The sequence below is a fragment of the Rhineura floridana genome, chromosome 17, assembly GCF_030035675.1.
Source record: "Rhineura floridana isolate rRhiFlo1 chromosome 17, rRhiFlo1.hap2, whole genome shotgun sequence".
In the NCBI taxonomy this organism is placed as follows: Eukaryota; Metazoa; Chordata; class Lepidosauria; order Squamata; family Rhineuridae; genus Rhineura; species Rhineura floridana.
The window spans coordinates 13,767,106-13,784,753 of record NC_084496.1 but is presented as its reverse complement, the minus strand read 5'-3'; the positions used below and the strand labels follow the sequence as shown (position 1 = coordinate 13,784,753).

General features: G+C 43.0%; 2 protein-coding genes across 4 annotated transcripts in view; one reads left to right on the top strand and one right to left on the bottom strand.

The window, feature by feature from the left end:
* GPRC5B (G protein-coupled receptor class C group 5 member B) overlaps positions 1 to 4,999 on the top strand; it is a 34,909-nt gene extending 29,910 nt beyond the window's left edge. For both annotated transcript variants that reach the window (XM_061599847.1, XM_061599848.1), the window contains one exon: positions 411 to 4,999. In XM_061599847.1, the coding sequence (XP_061455831.1) occupies positions 411 to 455 (45 nt within the window). In that variant the 3' untranslated portion in view covers positions 456 to 4,999. The remainder of the gene's footprint in view (positions 1 to 410) is intronic.
* Positions 4,925 to 17,648, bottom strand: part of IQCK (IQ motif containing K) — a 40,354-nt gene continuing 27,630 nt past the window's right edge. For both annotated transcript variants that reach the window (XM_061599849.1, XM_061599850.1), the window contains exon 9: positions 4,925 to 6,530. In XM_061599849.1, coding sequence (XP_061455833.1) covers positions 6,385 to 6,530 — 146 coding nt within the window. In that variant the 3' untranslated portion in view covers positions 4,925 to 6,384. The remainder of the gene's footprint in view (positions 6,531 to 17,648) is intronic.

Here is a 17,648-nt window from a genome sequence, read left to right as displayed (position 1 = left end):
TAGATGACTACCAGGGTCCCTTCCAATTCTATGATAAATTTCATCAGGTGGTTGTTTTTAAAAAATGAAGGAGCATTCCATCATGTGAGATCTCCCCTACAGTCTGCAGTGGTCCAGGCCAGAGGTTGCTCACCTTGTTGAGAGCTAGGTCTTTGCAGAGGATGTTATGCAGCCCTCAGTACGATTCAAAGCTAATCCTGCTTAGAGGAGACCCACTGAAGTTAGCAAGCATGACTAATGTAGGTTCATTCATTTCACTGGGTCTGCTCTGAGTAGGACTTAGTTGAACACAACCCTAAATGACCGTGCCGTTAATTTGCGGTGTGGGTGCACAATGTAGCCTGTCTTAAAAAGTGATTTCTTAACAGTCTAGAATGCTTCGTTATGGATGTATTATCCCTTCTTTCCAGATTCCAACTGCTCCACCAAGTTACACTGGAAGACACCTTTGGTGAAAAAGCTCAGGCTGTAGAGGATGACAGAGAGAACTATTAACAGATGTTATTTCCTGGCAGTGTGTGCATTTTTTTTTCCTGAGGGAGGAGTGAATAATCCTAGCAAAGAACACAAGGAGTGCAGAGAAAAAAAATCCACCCAGAAGCACAGGAGGTCTTAGATCTGATGTCGTGTTTTTTTAAAAAAATTGTAAATGTGAGCACCATTGGAATGGATAAGCTAACCACAAAAGCAAAACCTCTGCAGTGAAATATAAGCTAAAACGAAAATTTAAAAACAGATGTAGGCACACTCTTCCCAAAAATTAAAAAAGGGAAGAAAGGGGACACAGTGTCTGGAACTGGCGAGAGAACTGTCAGTTGCAACCCGCCCACAAAGCAAAATTGGGCTTTGTTTGGTCATCCGTTGCTTTGAAAAGGATTAAATGGTCCTTAATCCATACTGCCGCAAGAGATTGACCCCCGCGGATGACTTAATTGGTCATCTTTGAAAGGAGGGAGAGGGCTCACAGGTGCAAAAAATAATAATGCATTAATCACATCATCCAGCCATTTATCTAGAATAGCATTTCCTGTCCATCATGGGACCTTTTTTCAAAGACTTTCTCACTCCAGAGTGAAGGACCAGATGGTTTTGTCTCTTCATACCTTGGGTTTCTGAGGAGAGCTATTCAAGGGTAGAGAATGATGGCAATGGTGTGTCAGCAGGAACCCTGTCAGATGCGGTAAACAGAGGTTGCCCAATTTAAATTCATGTATATGTATAGACTAGTCCACAGCAGTCTTTAGCCATGGCTGCTAGCCAACTACCTTCTCCGCAGGAAGCGCTGTAGGCAGTTGTGTAGAAAACTAAGGAGAGAAAGGGGCGGGGCAGTCTTTGCTCCGCCTCTTTTGCCCACATGGTGATGTCCAAGCGACTGTAAAGGAGGCAGAGCTTGCTGTTTAAATTGTGTTGCATGGGGGGAGAGAGAAACGGGGCAGACCGAGGTGGTTGTAGCCCATGGGTGTGTTCAAGCAGTGGTCCCATACTCTGTAGTTCACAGATGTTATTTCGCCATGGAGTGCAGCAATAAAATGCTCTTGGAAAGCTAGGAAAGTTGAGGTGCCTCTTCAGCTGGGTTCACTTAACTTAAAAACATTGGACCCCTCTTCTCACTGGCTTCCACCCACCCACCCGTTTAACACTGGAGTCTCATTGACTGCAATGGTTTGTGCATTTTACTGCATTTTCTTGTGCGTTCTTTTACGGAGCATTTTAAAAATGGGATTATTTTCATGTGGGTTTTGGGAAAGAAGGGTGTTTCTTCCCCCCCACACACACACACACACTCCAGAGGACCTCATGTTCCTGCTGTCTTTTCATCTTTCTATGTTTTTAATGATGTTTGACAGAGCATTCCTTCATTGTTTAGCATTGAATGCATATTGGGCATGTGAACTGTCATTACATCCGCCGTGCTGGCCAGCATCATGCTCTGCTTTTCCTAGAGACTTAAAAATAAATTAAAAATTGAGGTTTGCTTGTGTTTTTTTAAAAAAATACATACATACATACATACATATATATATATATATATATATATATATATTACATGAAGTTGCAAAATATGTGGAAGGATGGGATTGTTTTGCATCTGTTCTAATACAAAATATTTTATTTTCAAATGATGAATAAAAATGGTAATGTGCAAAATAAAAAATGACTTAACACAGTAGCTTTGCAAGGTTATTGGCTGTATCCTGCAGAGGAAAGACGACTGGTTTTTCTTTTGGGAAATGTCTCTAGTTCTTCAAGTACCTTTCAGTTTTCTGCTATATGCCTGATGTTGATTTTAGCCTAGTTCTCACTGAGGTCATTAACCTTTTTGGGCAGTACCACGTCAGACTTAAAAATCTTTTGTTAAGTGGTTTTCCAGCCGAGGGTGGATGGCCACAAATCAGGATGTTGAAGCAGCAGATTTCCAACTTCAGCAGGGGGGTTGGATTAGAAACAAAAAAATGAATTAAGATGTTCTACCTGCAGTCTGAAATAGTACCTTCCACCTCAGTGAGAACTAGGCCATTAACATCCATGAGTCATTGACCCTGGCTGGTCTGTTTAGTAGCAAAAGGGGTGCAAGATCAGGCTGTATGTGATATACTATTAAATGTTCTTAAAAAAGAAAGTTTACATTGCCATTCATGCCATGATCATCTTAGCAAGTTTTTTAAAATACGTCTTGACTAGGTAAGAGCAATACTTTTTCTGTTGTGCACGACCAAATGCATGTGCAATAGTCCTGATTAAGAGAAAAGAACTGTATACATGCATTTAGAAAATTATAAATATTAATTTTGACACAAATCAATAAGACAAGTTGATGCTCTAACGTAATAGGAGGGTAGCTGTATGGCATGCTGTCCAGGATTGTAGAAAATGAGGCCTTGATCAAAATATACTGCTGCATTTTAAAACTGAGTTTTTAACATGCTGGGTATTTTATCGCTATATCAAAATCTTAGTTGGGGCTTTCAAGTGTCGGGGATTTTTGTAAAGCAAAACAGTTTGAAAATGGATTTCTGAAACTGTTTTATTAAAAAAAAATACAGAAGAACATGGCATCAATGACAAGGTGAGTTTTCTTTTCCCAACTGAGTTTTGATATCTTTTTGAAAAAGACTGGATGGTGGTGGTGGTGGTTAGTAATGATATGGGGGAGAGAGGAGGTTGACTTTTTTAAAAAGTTACTTTCAGGAGTATAATTAAGATATTCATTTTTTTATTTGTTTTTTAGACAAGAAGGGATTTAGCAGTCCTGCTTCCCATTAAGTCAATGGCAGTTTGGGATCTTAAAGAGAGGGCTGAATCCTGCAAACACAGGACTTCCCTTAAACACTCATGTGAACCTGACCCCTGCTTCATAGTGGTGGGAGGTGTGCAGATTAAACTTTAACAAGGGGGAGATGAATTGATTCTTTTTTCCAACAACTTAGTTTTGGAATGAATTTACATTTCTGTCAGTCTGTAATTTGTGATGTTATATGCTGCCTCCCCCACCCACCCCCCGGCTCCAAAAGATGTGTTGTTGGGTTGTTTTTTTTAAGGGGCACTTTTGTGTTGTTATATTTTTGTTAATGTAACAGAGTTGTTTACACTTTTGCCTTTTGATGAAAGTGATTGTGAATGTAAAGCATCTGTAACGCCACAACAGGGAGCACAACTTTTGGGGGATTTGGAGTCACTGTAACTCACTCTGAGACGCATAAAAGCTACTGCATTCTCCACATGTTGCCAATTAATAATGCCACTTGAAGGGGTGGGGGTGAATATTCATTCTTAGGCTGTAACCCTATGCAAGCTTTCCTGAGAGCTGTTAACATAAGATTTTTTTCGATGAGCTAGGTGTCCCCCCTCCCCACCAAGCTGAAAAAGAAAGATCCTGCGCTACAGATGCAATCCATCAAGCTCTACACTGTGTCAAGGATTGTGTCTACTGGTTTCAACTTGCAGTCTGCACCTCTTTGAAGGCTGGAGCAAATTTCCCAGGGAGGTTTAGCAGAGCTGGGCCTGGAAGGCACATTCTAGAAAACATTTTAAAGCATGCTTGAGTCCTCCTAATCTCAGCATGAGCATTCTCAACTTTCTGTGAACTGTACCCCTTTGCTTCCATTGAGTAGCTGTGATGGGTGTGCACATAGAAGCCTGGGAAAGCAGAGCTGCTCCATTCAGATCCCCGTGGACTTTTGGATTGAAGCCATTGGCCTTGAGGGGTTCTGATGGGCGCACATAGCCTTGAATGCCAATGGTCAACTTCCATTCTGCCTCTCCATCTTCAGTGCAGTGGTGTGTCTGGGTGCAGTAAGTGACTCACCTGGATTAAGGGTTCCTCCATAATGCAACCACCCTTTTAAGCCCAGTGCAAGAAAGATCCAGGAGTTGAAGGTAGTTTCCACGTTAGCGCCTCTCTTGCAAGATGGTGGCAAGTGTTTTAAGGGGCCCAAATACCCTTGCCTATATTATTAGAAGAGCACTGTGCCCTCAGGTGTCTGTGATCTTGCAGAATGAAGCCCTAGATAAACAAGGTGTGTTAAAATTCTAGCCTTAACTGCATTTACAGGGTAGGCAACGGCATCATTCTTGGCTAACTCTGCTTGAGTCTTGTGTTCTAACCAAAGGCCATACAACCGGAAGAATACATAGCTTTTATTAAAAGAGAATGGGTTGGACCACTCTACCACTTTACCAGATGACACAGCAGGTGCTTTTTATTAACTGATGAGAGCTAAGTCTCATTTTTTTAAAATTATATATTTATTAAATGTATTAATCTGCATTTTTTATAATGTCCCCTCTTCCCACTCTGCTGAGTGTTGCATACTATTTAATCTTGTACATCTTTGGAAAGGTTTTCAAGACAATCAATGTGTACCATAATGACTGTACATCATGACATGAAATTGAAAGCAAAAAGAAAAAGCAAGCTGTAAAGCATGGGCAAAGACATTTTATTTTCAAAATGCTGTTCTTAACAAAACAAAATAAAGGCTTTACTATTTACTTACAATGTTGTGGTCATTTTGGTTTGTCTTTTTAAAACTCAGGTTGACATTTCTGTTAATGTGCAAAAAAAGATGTTGGGTTCAGGTCGCTGGGCACGGGTGCTAAAAAGGTCCAAGCGCTTCAGGCTGGGGTCTCTCAAGAGATTTTTCCGCTGCCTGTGCCTGGAACCGGGATGGGCGTGGGGGATGCTGGGATGCAATAGCACTATGACAGCGGTAGCCAACATGGTGCCCCTCTGGATGCTTTGGACTCCAACTTCCGTCAGCCTCAGCCAGTGCCAGGGATGAAGGGAGTTGTAGTCCGAAACGTCTGGAGGGCACCATTTTGACGACCTCTGCACGACAGGTATTTTTCAACACTTGTGAGGCCTTGACTAGGCTCACCTTACAACCCAATGGCGGTGGTGTTAGTGGCTTGAAGAGGGGCAGTGGCGATCAGGCTGCTAAATGCATGGCAAGCAGTTTGGGGAGGGCACATTTCCTTGGACAGTTTGTATAGTTTTATTGATTAGATGGGGGAAATAATTTTTAAAAGCTGGAGTAATATTCCTATCTGTATCTAGCATTAAGGTTCCAGGATTATTATTGTTACTATTTACTGTGTTAGTCCAGGAGTAGGCAGCCTCTGAGCCCTCCAGATGTTGGACTACAAATCCCATCACTGACCATTGGCCATGCTGGCTGGGGCTGATAGCAGTTAGGAGTCGAACAACCTCTAGAGGCCATCAGTTCCCCATCCCCTAGTATAGTCTCTTGTTTCCTGATGAAAGTGAGCTGGATACTACCACTCTGAGCTAGCTGGGCTTTTCCCCTTACTGCAGCTGTGGGATACTTTGGGCTCTCAAGATGTTGCTGAACTACAACACTCATTATCCCTGGCTGTTGCATGCCTGCTGGGGCTGATGGGAGTTGTTCAGCAACCTCAGGAGGGCCAAAGGTTCCCCACAGCTGCCTTACAAAAGTTAATGCATATGGTTAGCCATCTTCTGACCATTTATGTGTGGGTCGGAGCTTCAGCTGGTGCCTGCATCACTGGTCCCCGATTTACAGCCTCCATTTTTAGAACGTATGGGTCTCCAGTCACACTGAAGTTTATGGGACCAAAATAAATTTAAATCAAAGGACTGTAGAGTTTAGGTGGGTTGTAAATCAGGGGGTCTTACACAGTGTCCTTCCCTGAAAGATGGAGAAGGTATTTTAATTCCCCCAATTGTCTAGAATCATTGTTTTGTTACTGTGGACATCTTTTTATCCATTTCAGCTGCCCTGTGCTCCCTTAATCAGCAGCAGATGATGATACTATGGGGCTTTTAAATTAGTATGGAACAGTATCACTGAGGAGCTAAATAGCACATTGATGTCCAGATGGACAGTGCCTCATGTGGATTCACTAAATACTTGTCTGGAATATAGAGGTTTGGTCATCTTCCTTGTCCCCCGTGATCTCTGTGCCTTCCATCTTCGGCAAGACTGCCACCACGGAAAGTTTTGAGCGATCTGGGCTGGGCTGTACAGAGTCTTCCAGCTTGGTTCCCACTGCAAGCAAACATTTTTTTAAAATTGCAGAAATCCAGATTTGTAAATAGATGTGCAGATAGTGTCAAGACTAGAGCCCAGAAGATCTGCCCTGAAATTCCCCAGTCATGTAAGTTACCATGAGCCTTTAAGGAGGAAGGGTGGGATATTAATAATAATAATGTCACTGTGAGGTTGGGCCAGGCATCATCTCTCAGGCCTAACCTATCTCTGGGATAGGGATGGAAGAACGTGTCAATTTTAGTTCTCTGTTTCTCATTTTTCAATTCTTCAAATTTCTGCAGCAATTTGCAAATTTTTAAAAACTATGGAAACTCTTCAGCATTTTAGTGTGAACTTCTCCTAATAAGCACATTTTTATATGCAGTTTTGGCAAATACACATATTTTTGTAATCAATTTCCCCTAACATAAGGAATTTTTGCATGTTATTTTCATTAATATATGCATTTATATGCACACTTTACCCTAGTGAATGCATTTTTACACACACTGCTTGGTGGGACAACACCACTGTAAAATTCAGAGAAGTGCGAATTTTGGTATGGCCATATTTCAGTTTCCATATTGTTTCAGAAAGCGTGAATTTGGTAAGTTCACCTTTAAATGTGAACTGAATTGAATTTCTTCCCCACTTTGAAGGTTTTTGTGAGGATAAAAGGAGGCTGCAAAACCACATACTGGCTGTTGAGCTCCTTGAAAGAATAGCAGTTTTTAAAATGTGTGTATTAGACCTCAAGCCTGGATTAATCCATTCATGGTAATTTCAAAACATGTTAATGAGCAAGCGCTCCTGGAGCATATTTCTTCAGGGGTTTCTTCATAACTGCACCATGGTCTTCCCCAACCATGTTGATGTGCATGCATCTTGGGAACCAAGTTAGGAACGAGGGAGGTTGCCTTTTGCCAGATCAGACTACTCCCTTTAGGATAGTCTTACTCTGACTGGCCCCAAATTTCTAGGGTTTGAAAAGAGAGGTCTTTGCCATAACTTGCCACCTGATCTTTTTGAGATGATCAGGATTGAACCCATGACTTTCTTCATGCAGTGCATGTTCTCTACTTCTGAACTCCTCTCCCACCCAGCCTCTTCAGTGGTCCTTGAACCCTTGTCGCAGGGAGGCCTCTATGCAGGCCTCCATTTAAGGTAGGAGTGGGGAACCTTTTTCAGTCCAAGGGCCACATTCCCTTCTGGGCAATCTCTTTGGGGTAAGGGGTGGACAAGCCTGTGGTGAGTGGGCCCAAAAGCAAAAGCAAAAATGAGCAAGCAATGTCAATATTACCTTTGTACAGTAGACCATATTTGGCTCCCAGGCCTGAGGTTCCCCATCCCTTAAGGTTCTTCTGACTAGACATTGACAAGTTGCTCAACGTGGCTTCGACTAAAGCAGGTGTGGAGAACCTTTGGCCCTCTAGAAGTTGTTGAACAAACTCTCCCATCATGCCTGGTCATTGGCCATATTTGCTGAGACTAATTGGAGCTGTAGTTCAGCAACATTCGCAGGACCAAAGGTTCCCCACAACTGGACTAACTATTTCATTTTGGGGGGTTGGGGAGAAGCTTAATTGTAGAACATTTACATCAAGAACATTTACATCAAGAACATTTACATCAAGAATATCAATAAAAATAGTTTCTTGTGCCCTCTGGTCCAAACAAAAAAAAGTTATCCATGTGATTCAAGAGCATCGCACCAGCTGGGCAATGCAGTCAGACAAAAGAGACATAGCTGCTCTTGCCTGCTGGGGTAAGCAATCATAAATGAACAAAAGCTCTGCATCTTAATTGCAAATAAGCAGCCCAGCCTCCTACTCTGCATTTGCCCTTGGAGAGCTGCTATGGAAATTACAAGCCTACAACCGAAGAATAGGCTGGTTCACTCAAGCCGATGTGTGTAATGCCTCACTGCCTACTTCTTCCCATCCCTGTCTCACTCCCCTTCCCTTAGTGCATAAACCCATCTTGACCTTAAGGAGTATGGGGCTTCTACACAGCCCCCTCTCTCATTAGACCCATCTTGCCTCAGGTGCATGGATCCTCTGCTCTGGCCTCGAGAACATAAAGAGCCTTGGTGCACCAGACCAACGGTCCTTTTAGTCCAGAGGTGGAGAACCTTTGGCCCTCCAGATGTTGCCGAACAACCACTCCCATCATCACTGGCCATTGCCCTGGCTTGCTGGGGCTGACAAGAGTTGTAGTCTAGCATCATCTGGGAGGGCCAAAGGTTTCCCACGCCTGTTCAAGTCTTTTGGCAGCCTGATGCTATATACTCACAAAGTCATCACATAGATTTCAGTGCAACTTGCTTCCAATTATGTACACTTAGGAGTGCTACCTGAAGCACTACAACAGGAGAGCTGATGTGATCCAGGAGATTGCCAGTCAAATTGTGTCTCCTCCACAAGGTCACTAGGTGGCCTTAGGCAAACCTCTGCATCTAAGCCTCAGCTGCAGTATGGGGGGGGGGGATAATGATATTGTCCTACCCTATGGGGCTTTTGTAAGAATTATTCAGTTAAAGGCCTGGGGTATGGTCAGAAGGCACATGATGGGAAAACCTTGTTTCGAAGCTAACTAGTCTTCCCTAGGCAGAAGATGATCTGGGAACCCATTGTGGATTGGAGGTGGGCCAGTCAATGGAACGACTAATGCAGGGATGGGGAACCTTTTTCAGCCTTAGGCTTTCTTTCGGGGTAACATCCATGGGCCACATAGCAGGGGTGGGCGGGGCCATAGGCAAAAGTGGGTGGAGCAACAACTACATTTTGCCTTGGTACACTCACACACCCCTCTCTCCCCTCCAGCCAAGAGTCAATTCTGGGACTTCAAGGAGTCACCCCAAGCAGGCAGAAACACTCAGTGCGAAGCAGGGCCAGTGAGGGGTGTGGCCTGGGGAGATGTCCAAGGGCCAGTTGCAGAGGGCTAGAGGGACACATTTGGCCCCAGGCTTCTCCACCCCTAGAATAATGAAAATGCTGTATGTGAAGTGCTTTGAGGCTGCTATAGAAATGCACATTTTAATTATTATTGCTATTATTTAAGTATAGAATGGGCTTTTCAAGGTCAGTAGTAGGCACTAGCTGCAAAGAAACTTTACTGCAGCATTTCCAGCAAAGGGACACCAATGGGCAGAAATTCACCAGCTACCCTAATTCACTACTGCGGAAAAGATGGGATTTCTTTGACTGTTTGAAACTCTCCTTAATGATCTCTTCCACCTCCAGCGAGATTTTGGAAGTACTGCACGAAGGGTCTCCAGGCTCAGCTTTCCAATGGGGTGTACATGCTAAACCTAAAACCCACCAAAGAGAGGCAGCTACGTGGTTTGCAAGCCTAATTGCCAGGGAGCTGCAATGAGTGAGGGCTCCCTGCCGCACGTCCCCATCTGTAAGTGCACACGATGAGGTGCTGCGCAACCCTCCAACAGGGTAGAAACATGACAGTTTCAAGGGGTATCAGGACTAAAACACAGGCTGTCAACCTCGCTTTCCCTTTTAAATCAGCCCCTTCTAATGAAGCATGTAACGCTTGCTATAGTAATGTTTTACATCAGGGAGGGGGGACATGGGGGCCCTCTAGATGCTATCAGATTCCAGCTCTCATCAGCCCCAGGCAGCACAGATCAATGATCAAGAATGATGAGAGACGTCATCCACTTACATCTGGAGGGCTACTACCTGTTTTATATAATGCTAAAGAATATTTGTGTGGGGTGGGAGGTTTGATTCCTTCTCTGCTTTATAAACGTTTGGGTGGTGGCTGTCCTTGCACTGGACTAGCTGCTTAACTATTTGGGGCAGGGACAGCGCTGCTGATGCATATTTGCAGTGGCTCTAACAGTGCTAGTTGCAGGATTTGGGGGGTGTGTGTGTGCTTGGGCACAATGCTCTCAGTGGACTCTCTCCTCCTGTCCAAGGTGCCTCTGTCCACTCGCCTGCCCCCTCCCTCTGGGCCCAAACCATACAACCCCCCAGGGGAAGTGCACAAGGCAGGTTTGGAAGGATCATAGGAAGCTCCCTTCTTCTGAATCAGACAAACGGTCCATCTGGGGTCGGGATGGGGGGAGAGAGATGACGATAAAGCCCACTGAGCAAGAAGAATCCCCATCCCTGATGTAAAGAGACGGCACACAGAGTTTGAACTTTGGAAACAGAAGGAATGATATCTGCAATGGGACTTACTCCCAGATGAGAGTGTACAGGATTGCAGACTAAATGAACACAATCGGTGCAATACAACAAAATCATACGAAAGCAAAGGTCGACTTCAACATTACCTTGACTTAAAAAAAAAAAAAAAGGGAGAAGGGGAACCTACCCAAGGTGAACATGTGAAAGAAATACAGAATTGTAATTTGTACAGCAGGCAGTAGAACCACCTTGCAGGGGGATGAAACTTCATTTTTAGAAAAGCCACGGAGTGCAACTTATTAGCAAGGGCTTAGCGTAAAATAGATAGAGAATGCAACAATCACTCTAGCTGACTAAGGAAATGCCCAGAACGGCATCAGTGTGAAACAGGAGCTGCTGCCTGTCTGGATTCTGATCTTAAAGAGACACCCAATTCATTTAGCAGTGCAGTTTCAGGGGGGAAATCTCTCTAGCCTGTGTGCATCATGCTCATTCAGCCTCTGCTTAGTGAATGTGATATTGGGAAACTTGTATGGACATGTCCTTCCAAACCCCCACCCCAAGCAAGGATAGACGAATCTGACCATTTCTCTCAGTTACTCATTTTTCCAGTCTTAAAATTCATCCGTGTTTTAGTACAGAATTCTCCTTATACATTTTATATGCATTTTTGCCTAATACACACATTTTTGCAAAACAATTTACCCTAATATAATGCATTTTTGTATGTTATTTTCATTACAATATGCATTTTTACACGCTCTTTATCCGAGGGTATGCATTTTGGTACACATCACTCGGCTGGGGAACTGAACTGCAAAATTCGGAGACGTGTGAGTTTCAAAGGATGGCTGTGTTTCAGAAAGTGGGCACTGATTAGGTAGTTTTGCCTTGCACTGAGAACTTAATCGCATTTCTCCCCCATCCATACTCCCACCCTGTTCACTACCCCCCCTCAGTTGACACCTGGTGTAAAATCTCAGTTGCTCCATTTACATATTGCACCAAACCATGCACTGCATGCCCTAACCACCATTTTAGAACTCAGAGCACGAGGGTCCAAACAATCATGGAAACCACAGTTGAAAGCCAGTTGTCTGCTTTCCATTTGTGTCCACCCAGGTTCAGTGGCCCCTCAATTGAAAAGTGTGTGATGAACTAACAACTAATGGGAAGACACATAAACACCCCACAAGCAAATCAGGGTGAATGCTCAATAAAGACAGGATATAATCTAACTTCTGCACAAGTTTTATGCAAGCAAATCAGGATGAATGCTCAATAAACAGGTTGGCCCAAGGACTAACAATGGTATATGCTTTGTAGGCCACTGCCCTTGATTGACTTAAATTTAGTTGCATACATGTAGTCCAAAAAGTTATGACAATAATTAAATACATGACTACCTTTAATATGTTTTTCCCCATTTAACATTAACAGCCCTAGCAGGATTGGGGTAAGAGTTTACTCCATCCCCCTGTTGTGGTCCTGATGAAAATTGCCCCTCACCAAAGTTGCTATTAGCCCCAAGAGGGAAATTTTCATTGCCAAACTGTTCATTTAAAAAAAAGTAGAAGAAATCACTGGCTATTTTACTGGTGGGATGTACAAGCAGGATTTTATCCAACTAAAAAAAAGAGTAAATTTGCTCCACCTTCCATTGTTCAAGGCAAAAAATCCAAAGGTGCTAGGGCAATTGACAAGCACTAAGCCCTTATTTTACATTTTCTAAAATTTCAAATATTGTATTAAGATTTTAAAATAATTAATTGAACAGAACAAAACATTCAGATGGTCAATCTAGTGGCATGTATCCAACAACCTTTTACTCCATGGAGACCCATTAGAATTAATAGAACTAAGTTAGAAACACAGGAAGCTGCCTTATACAGAAATCAATGGTCCATCTTAGCCCAGTACTGTCTGCACTGGCCGCCAGCAGTTCTCCAGGGCTTCACAATATAGTTGTGTCCATCGATTTCCAATAGGTCTAATCTGAGTAGTTATAACACTGGGTACAACCCAGTATGTCCAGTTCTGGGTGGCATATTTTAAGAAGGATACTGACAAACTCGTACGTGCCCAGAGGAGGAGACTAGGATGGTGAAGGGTTATTTTGGAAACCAAGCCCCATGAGGAATGGTTGCAAGAGCTGGTGTGAAGAGATGGTTAAAGGAAGAGATGATATACATGAAGGGCCATTGTCCAGAAGATGGAGCAGAATTGTACTTGGTTGCTCCAGAGGGCAGAATTAGAACCAATCGGTGGAAATCCCAAGGAAGCAGATTTCAGCCAGACATTGGGAGAAATGTTCTAAAGACAGGATCTGTTTGACAATGGAACAGATGGCCTTGGGGGGGTGGACTCTCCTTAGGAACATAGGAAGCCATCTCATACTGAGTCCAGTCCATTGATCTATGTAGCTCAGTGTTGTCAACATTGACTGGTGCGGCTCTCTAGGGTTTCAGGCAGAGTCATCTCTCCCAGCCCTACCTAGAGATGCCAACCACCTGGTCCATGCAACACAGATGCTTTGCCACTGAGCCACAGCCCTTTCTTCACTGGAAGGATGGATTTAAGCAGACCCTGGACAGCCACCTACCAGGGGTGTTGCATCCTTCAGTGAGGTACAGCTGCAATCTGCATCGCAGATCCTGCATTGGGCAACTGGTCAGGCGAGATGTCCTTCCAGGTCTTTTCCATCTCTAAGATTCTATTATTCTAAACATGTTATTCTACCTAGGATATTATGCCTGTTATACAAATGACCCTCCCTCCTCCTCCCTCCCCTGCAACATTTCTGGCTCAGAAAGAGCATAGCCTCCCAGAATTTTAATAAGGACTGAGTCTGAAATTGTGGATCCATGACTGGATCTCCAAACTTTTTTTTTTTTTTAAGAACAATTTTAAAATAGCTACGAGGGATGCTTCTGGTCAAAAACAGATCCCACTTCCATGGATGTTTTGAAATTGAAGGCATCATGTCTATTTTGTCCCTAAGGGAACGGAGATCTAATATCATGGAACGATGGTGGGAGGGTGAACTTAAGGAGGAAAACGGCTAATCCAAGAAGGAGTTGGCAATGACATCTTAAAACGGAACATCTTAAAACGGAAGTGTTCTTTTGCCTAGCAGTGGCTTCATTTAAAACACACACACACATAATCTGACACTCCTAAGATATCCATCGTAATATGGAAGGCTTCTCTGCTCCCCCTTTAGTTACAGTTCATTTTTTTCAGACTACTACACATGCAATCATCACACATGGATAAAATTGTCAACTCTTCAGAGTGCCAGCTGCCCATGGGCCATGACTGGAGCAATTACTCCCATGATGAGCCGAAAAAAATAACTGCAGCCTAGACAAGTATTTGACACTGGCCACATAGGAAACTGCCTAAAACAGAGCCAGGCCCTTGGTACATCTAGCTCAGCATTGCCTACACTGATTGGCAGCACTAGGGTTTCAGGCAGGGTTCCCTCCCTCCCAGTCCTACTTGGAGATGCCAAAGATTGAACCCGGGACCAAAGCAAGGCATGTGCCCTACAACTGTACAAAGGGCCCTTCCACGTCACTTATGAGCCATGATACAAAGCTGAGTTTTCTCCTACCAGAACAAGGTGGGATTCATGGAAGTTGAATGCAAACCATATACATTTTCTAAAAGTGAGCTGATATGACCCACCTTCAAATTTAGCCAGTGGTGAGGTTGTGGTTTCACTGTCTTTGTATCGGGATGGGGAACTTTTTCAAGTTAAGGGCCTCAGTTCCCAACACCCTTAAAAATGACACTTCCCAGAATCCTTTGGGGGAAGTCAATGTATGGTATGTATGCAGCCATAGATACAGGTACAGGTATAGGTTTGCATTAGCAAGCACATCTATGAACTGGCGCAACTAGTCAGAAGGAGCCAGTATTGCAGTCACTGAGATCATTAATGCTACTCCATTAGTGTATAACTTTAGCAGAAAGTTTGATCCAGTTGACCTTTCATTTTACCAGCCACTGCGAATGTTGTTTCCTTTTTGTTTGTTTTTTAAAAAGCAAAATAACCCTGCAGTGGGTTTGGCATTTCACGGCAGCAGGATCTACCTCCTGGGGGTCACATGACTTCTAGTGCTGCATTCTCAGCTGTCTCTGCTGCAGTCGTGTTCCAAGCATCTATGGCATTTGGAGAACACTTGATGCAAATGACAAATGCTCTGTTATCATTCAGCGCTGCGCTGGGACTGAGATTGCTTTTGTTTGGAGAGCAGTTCTAGATTTCTGTGAAATCCAGAAGAGGTATTTATTTCAAGTATTTATAACCTACTTCTTATCTGTAACATGGATGGGGAACCAGGATGCAATCCTCAAGATGTTGTGGGACTCCAATTCCCATCAGCCCCAGCCAGCATGGCCAACAGTGAGGGATGCTGGGAACTGTAGTCCAAGAATGTCTGGAGGACCACAAGTTCCCCCATCCCTGATATATGTAGATACCAGGGCAGGATACAATGCATAATGTACAAAGCACTGGTAAGAATCAATCTTTTAGTGTGGCAACACCCCCACTTTGGAACTCCCTGCCTATTGACAGCAGGCAAGTGCCTTCACTGTATGCTTTTTGGTTTCTGCTAAAAACACTTTTTTAAGGCAAGCCTATCCAACTGTGTAGATGTTGATGTGTTTCAATCTGTTTTCAGCTACTTTTACATTTTAATTATATTTTTATTTTTTAAAAACAAACTTTTTTACTTTGTCTTTTATTCACAATTTTAATGATTGTTTTATTTTTTGTAAACCGCTTAAAGGCTCTATTTATAATCAAGTGGTATATACACTTTGACAAGTAAATAAATAAATAATATAAGCAACATATATATATAAACAATACATAAATAATATAATCCTGGGTACTGTAGTTTGTTAAGGGTGCTGAGAGTTGTTAGGAGACCCTTACCCTAAAGTTCCCTGAGTGACTTAACAATCAATCCCTCTACCCAGGGAACACTGGGAATTATAGCTGTGTGAGGGGATTAAGGGTCTCCTAACAGTCCTCTTCACAAACTACACTTCCCAGGATTCTTTGGGAGAAGCCATGACTGTTTAAAGTGGAATAGTGGAATAAATGTACGGTGCAGATATGGCTCCAGTCTGCACCATCTTCTATGTGACAAGCCTTCAGATACTTAAACGCAGCTCATGTCCCAACCTCACGCTCTAATCGTCTCTTCCCATAGAAGCTTGTTTTTGAGGGTCTCAAACTGATTGCAAGTACATGCAGCGGTGGAGTGCAGCCTTAATGATCAACAAGCAGACTTTGTCCTTAAGACAGATATTAGTGATCTAAAGCTAGAGCGATAATTTCAAGCATTCAGGAAGGATAAAAAAATAAACACACACATGAACACACACAGAGACAAATGTCACCAAGTCTTGACATATACCCACTGATAAATTTCAGAATTAAAATACGAAGTTCTAGGAAAGGGAGTTATAGTCTTTTGTGCTAGGCTTTGAATAGCTGCTGCTGTTTTCAAAACACAAGAGTGCCTTTGTTTGCGGCAAAATGTTTGAACAAACAATTTTGTTACCATGTGATAAACCCCACAGAGGGGTCATTAAACTCCCAAGACACTCACAAAACCATACTCTAGTCTTAGGTCTGCCAAGTGACTGCAGGAAGAATCACACAGGATGACAGTTATTTCAAATAATTTTGGTCAAAGAGTGCATCATATTAAAGGAGAGCAAACCAGTTGGTGATGGCAGATGGCTGTAGAAGAGGCTACTACATGGAGGATAAGGCTATCAATGGCTACTAAACATGGCTGCTATACTCTGCCTCTACAGTCGGAGGATGCTTCTGAATACCAGTTGCTGGAAACCATAATAGGAAGAGTGCTCTTGTCCTTAAGTCCTGCTTGTGGGCATCTGGTTGGCCGCTGGAAGGACAGGATGCTGGACTAGACAGGCCACTGGCCTGATCCAGCAGGCTCGTCTAATGTTTTTATTATGTTCATAATCCTGCATTTGGTTATAATGCTAAGCTATCCCCTTTGCAGTTTGCTTACCTGCTTGCACAAAGGGAAGACTGAAGTGGAACAGCTTAGTATACCTGTGTTAGTTATTTTCATTCAATGGATCTACTCTGAGTGTGCCTAACACTGGCAAAACCCACTCTGCCTATGCTCTGGAGCCAATTTTCCAGCAACCACATTGAAGGTTCAGTTTCAGGGAGGTCATGTCTCAGCCAGAGCCCAAGCAAACTACCTGACTTCTTTAATAAATATATATAATAAATAAGTCACTTTGAGACACTCTTGCAAAAGTGACCAATGCGTAATCAACAACAACAATTAGCTTTAAAAAGGAATAAGATTTTAACCTTCCCCCAAAGAACCAATAACATAATGGCAGTTGTATTTCTCATTCCACCCCTGAAAGTAAACTGGATGGATTGGAAGAAGGGTAGACAGGCAATTTGCAGCGAGAAGGTAGGGAAGAGTGTCATTCGCCCCCAAGGCATCATTGATCTGGATAATGACATCTGGAAGAACAAAAGAGCCCCAATACATAGTAAAGTAAAACTGCTGCATTTTAGACAGAGAACCAGTTGTCTTCGTAGCAAAGTACAAGCACAGAGACATCCATTGTATCGGACAGTATGTCATCACGTTGTGCCACATATACAATGGATGAATAAAGCTTTGGGATATCTCCCAAACATAAAAAGGCAAAACATCTTTAAACGCTTTCATTGTGCAACATGTGTTGGTTTGTTTCTGCTCTGTCACATCAATGTTGCACCTTTATATTGCATTGCAGAGATGCTCTGAGGGTTTTGGATTTAAAAAAGAATTCGGTTTAGGACTGGTTCCATACATTATGTTTTCCAGACCTTTCAAATACGGATGGAGAGAAATTCAGTTCAGTTCACATTTAAAAATGAATTTATCAAATCCACACTTTCTGGAACAATATGAGAGCCGAACCTCAC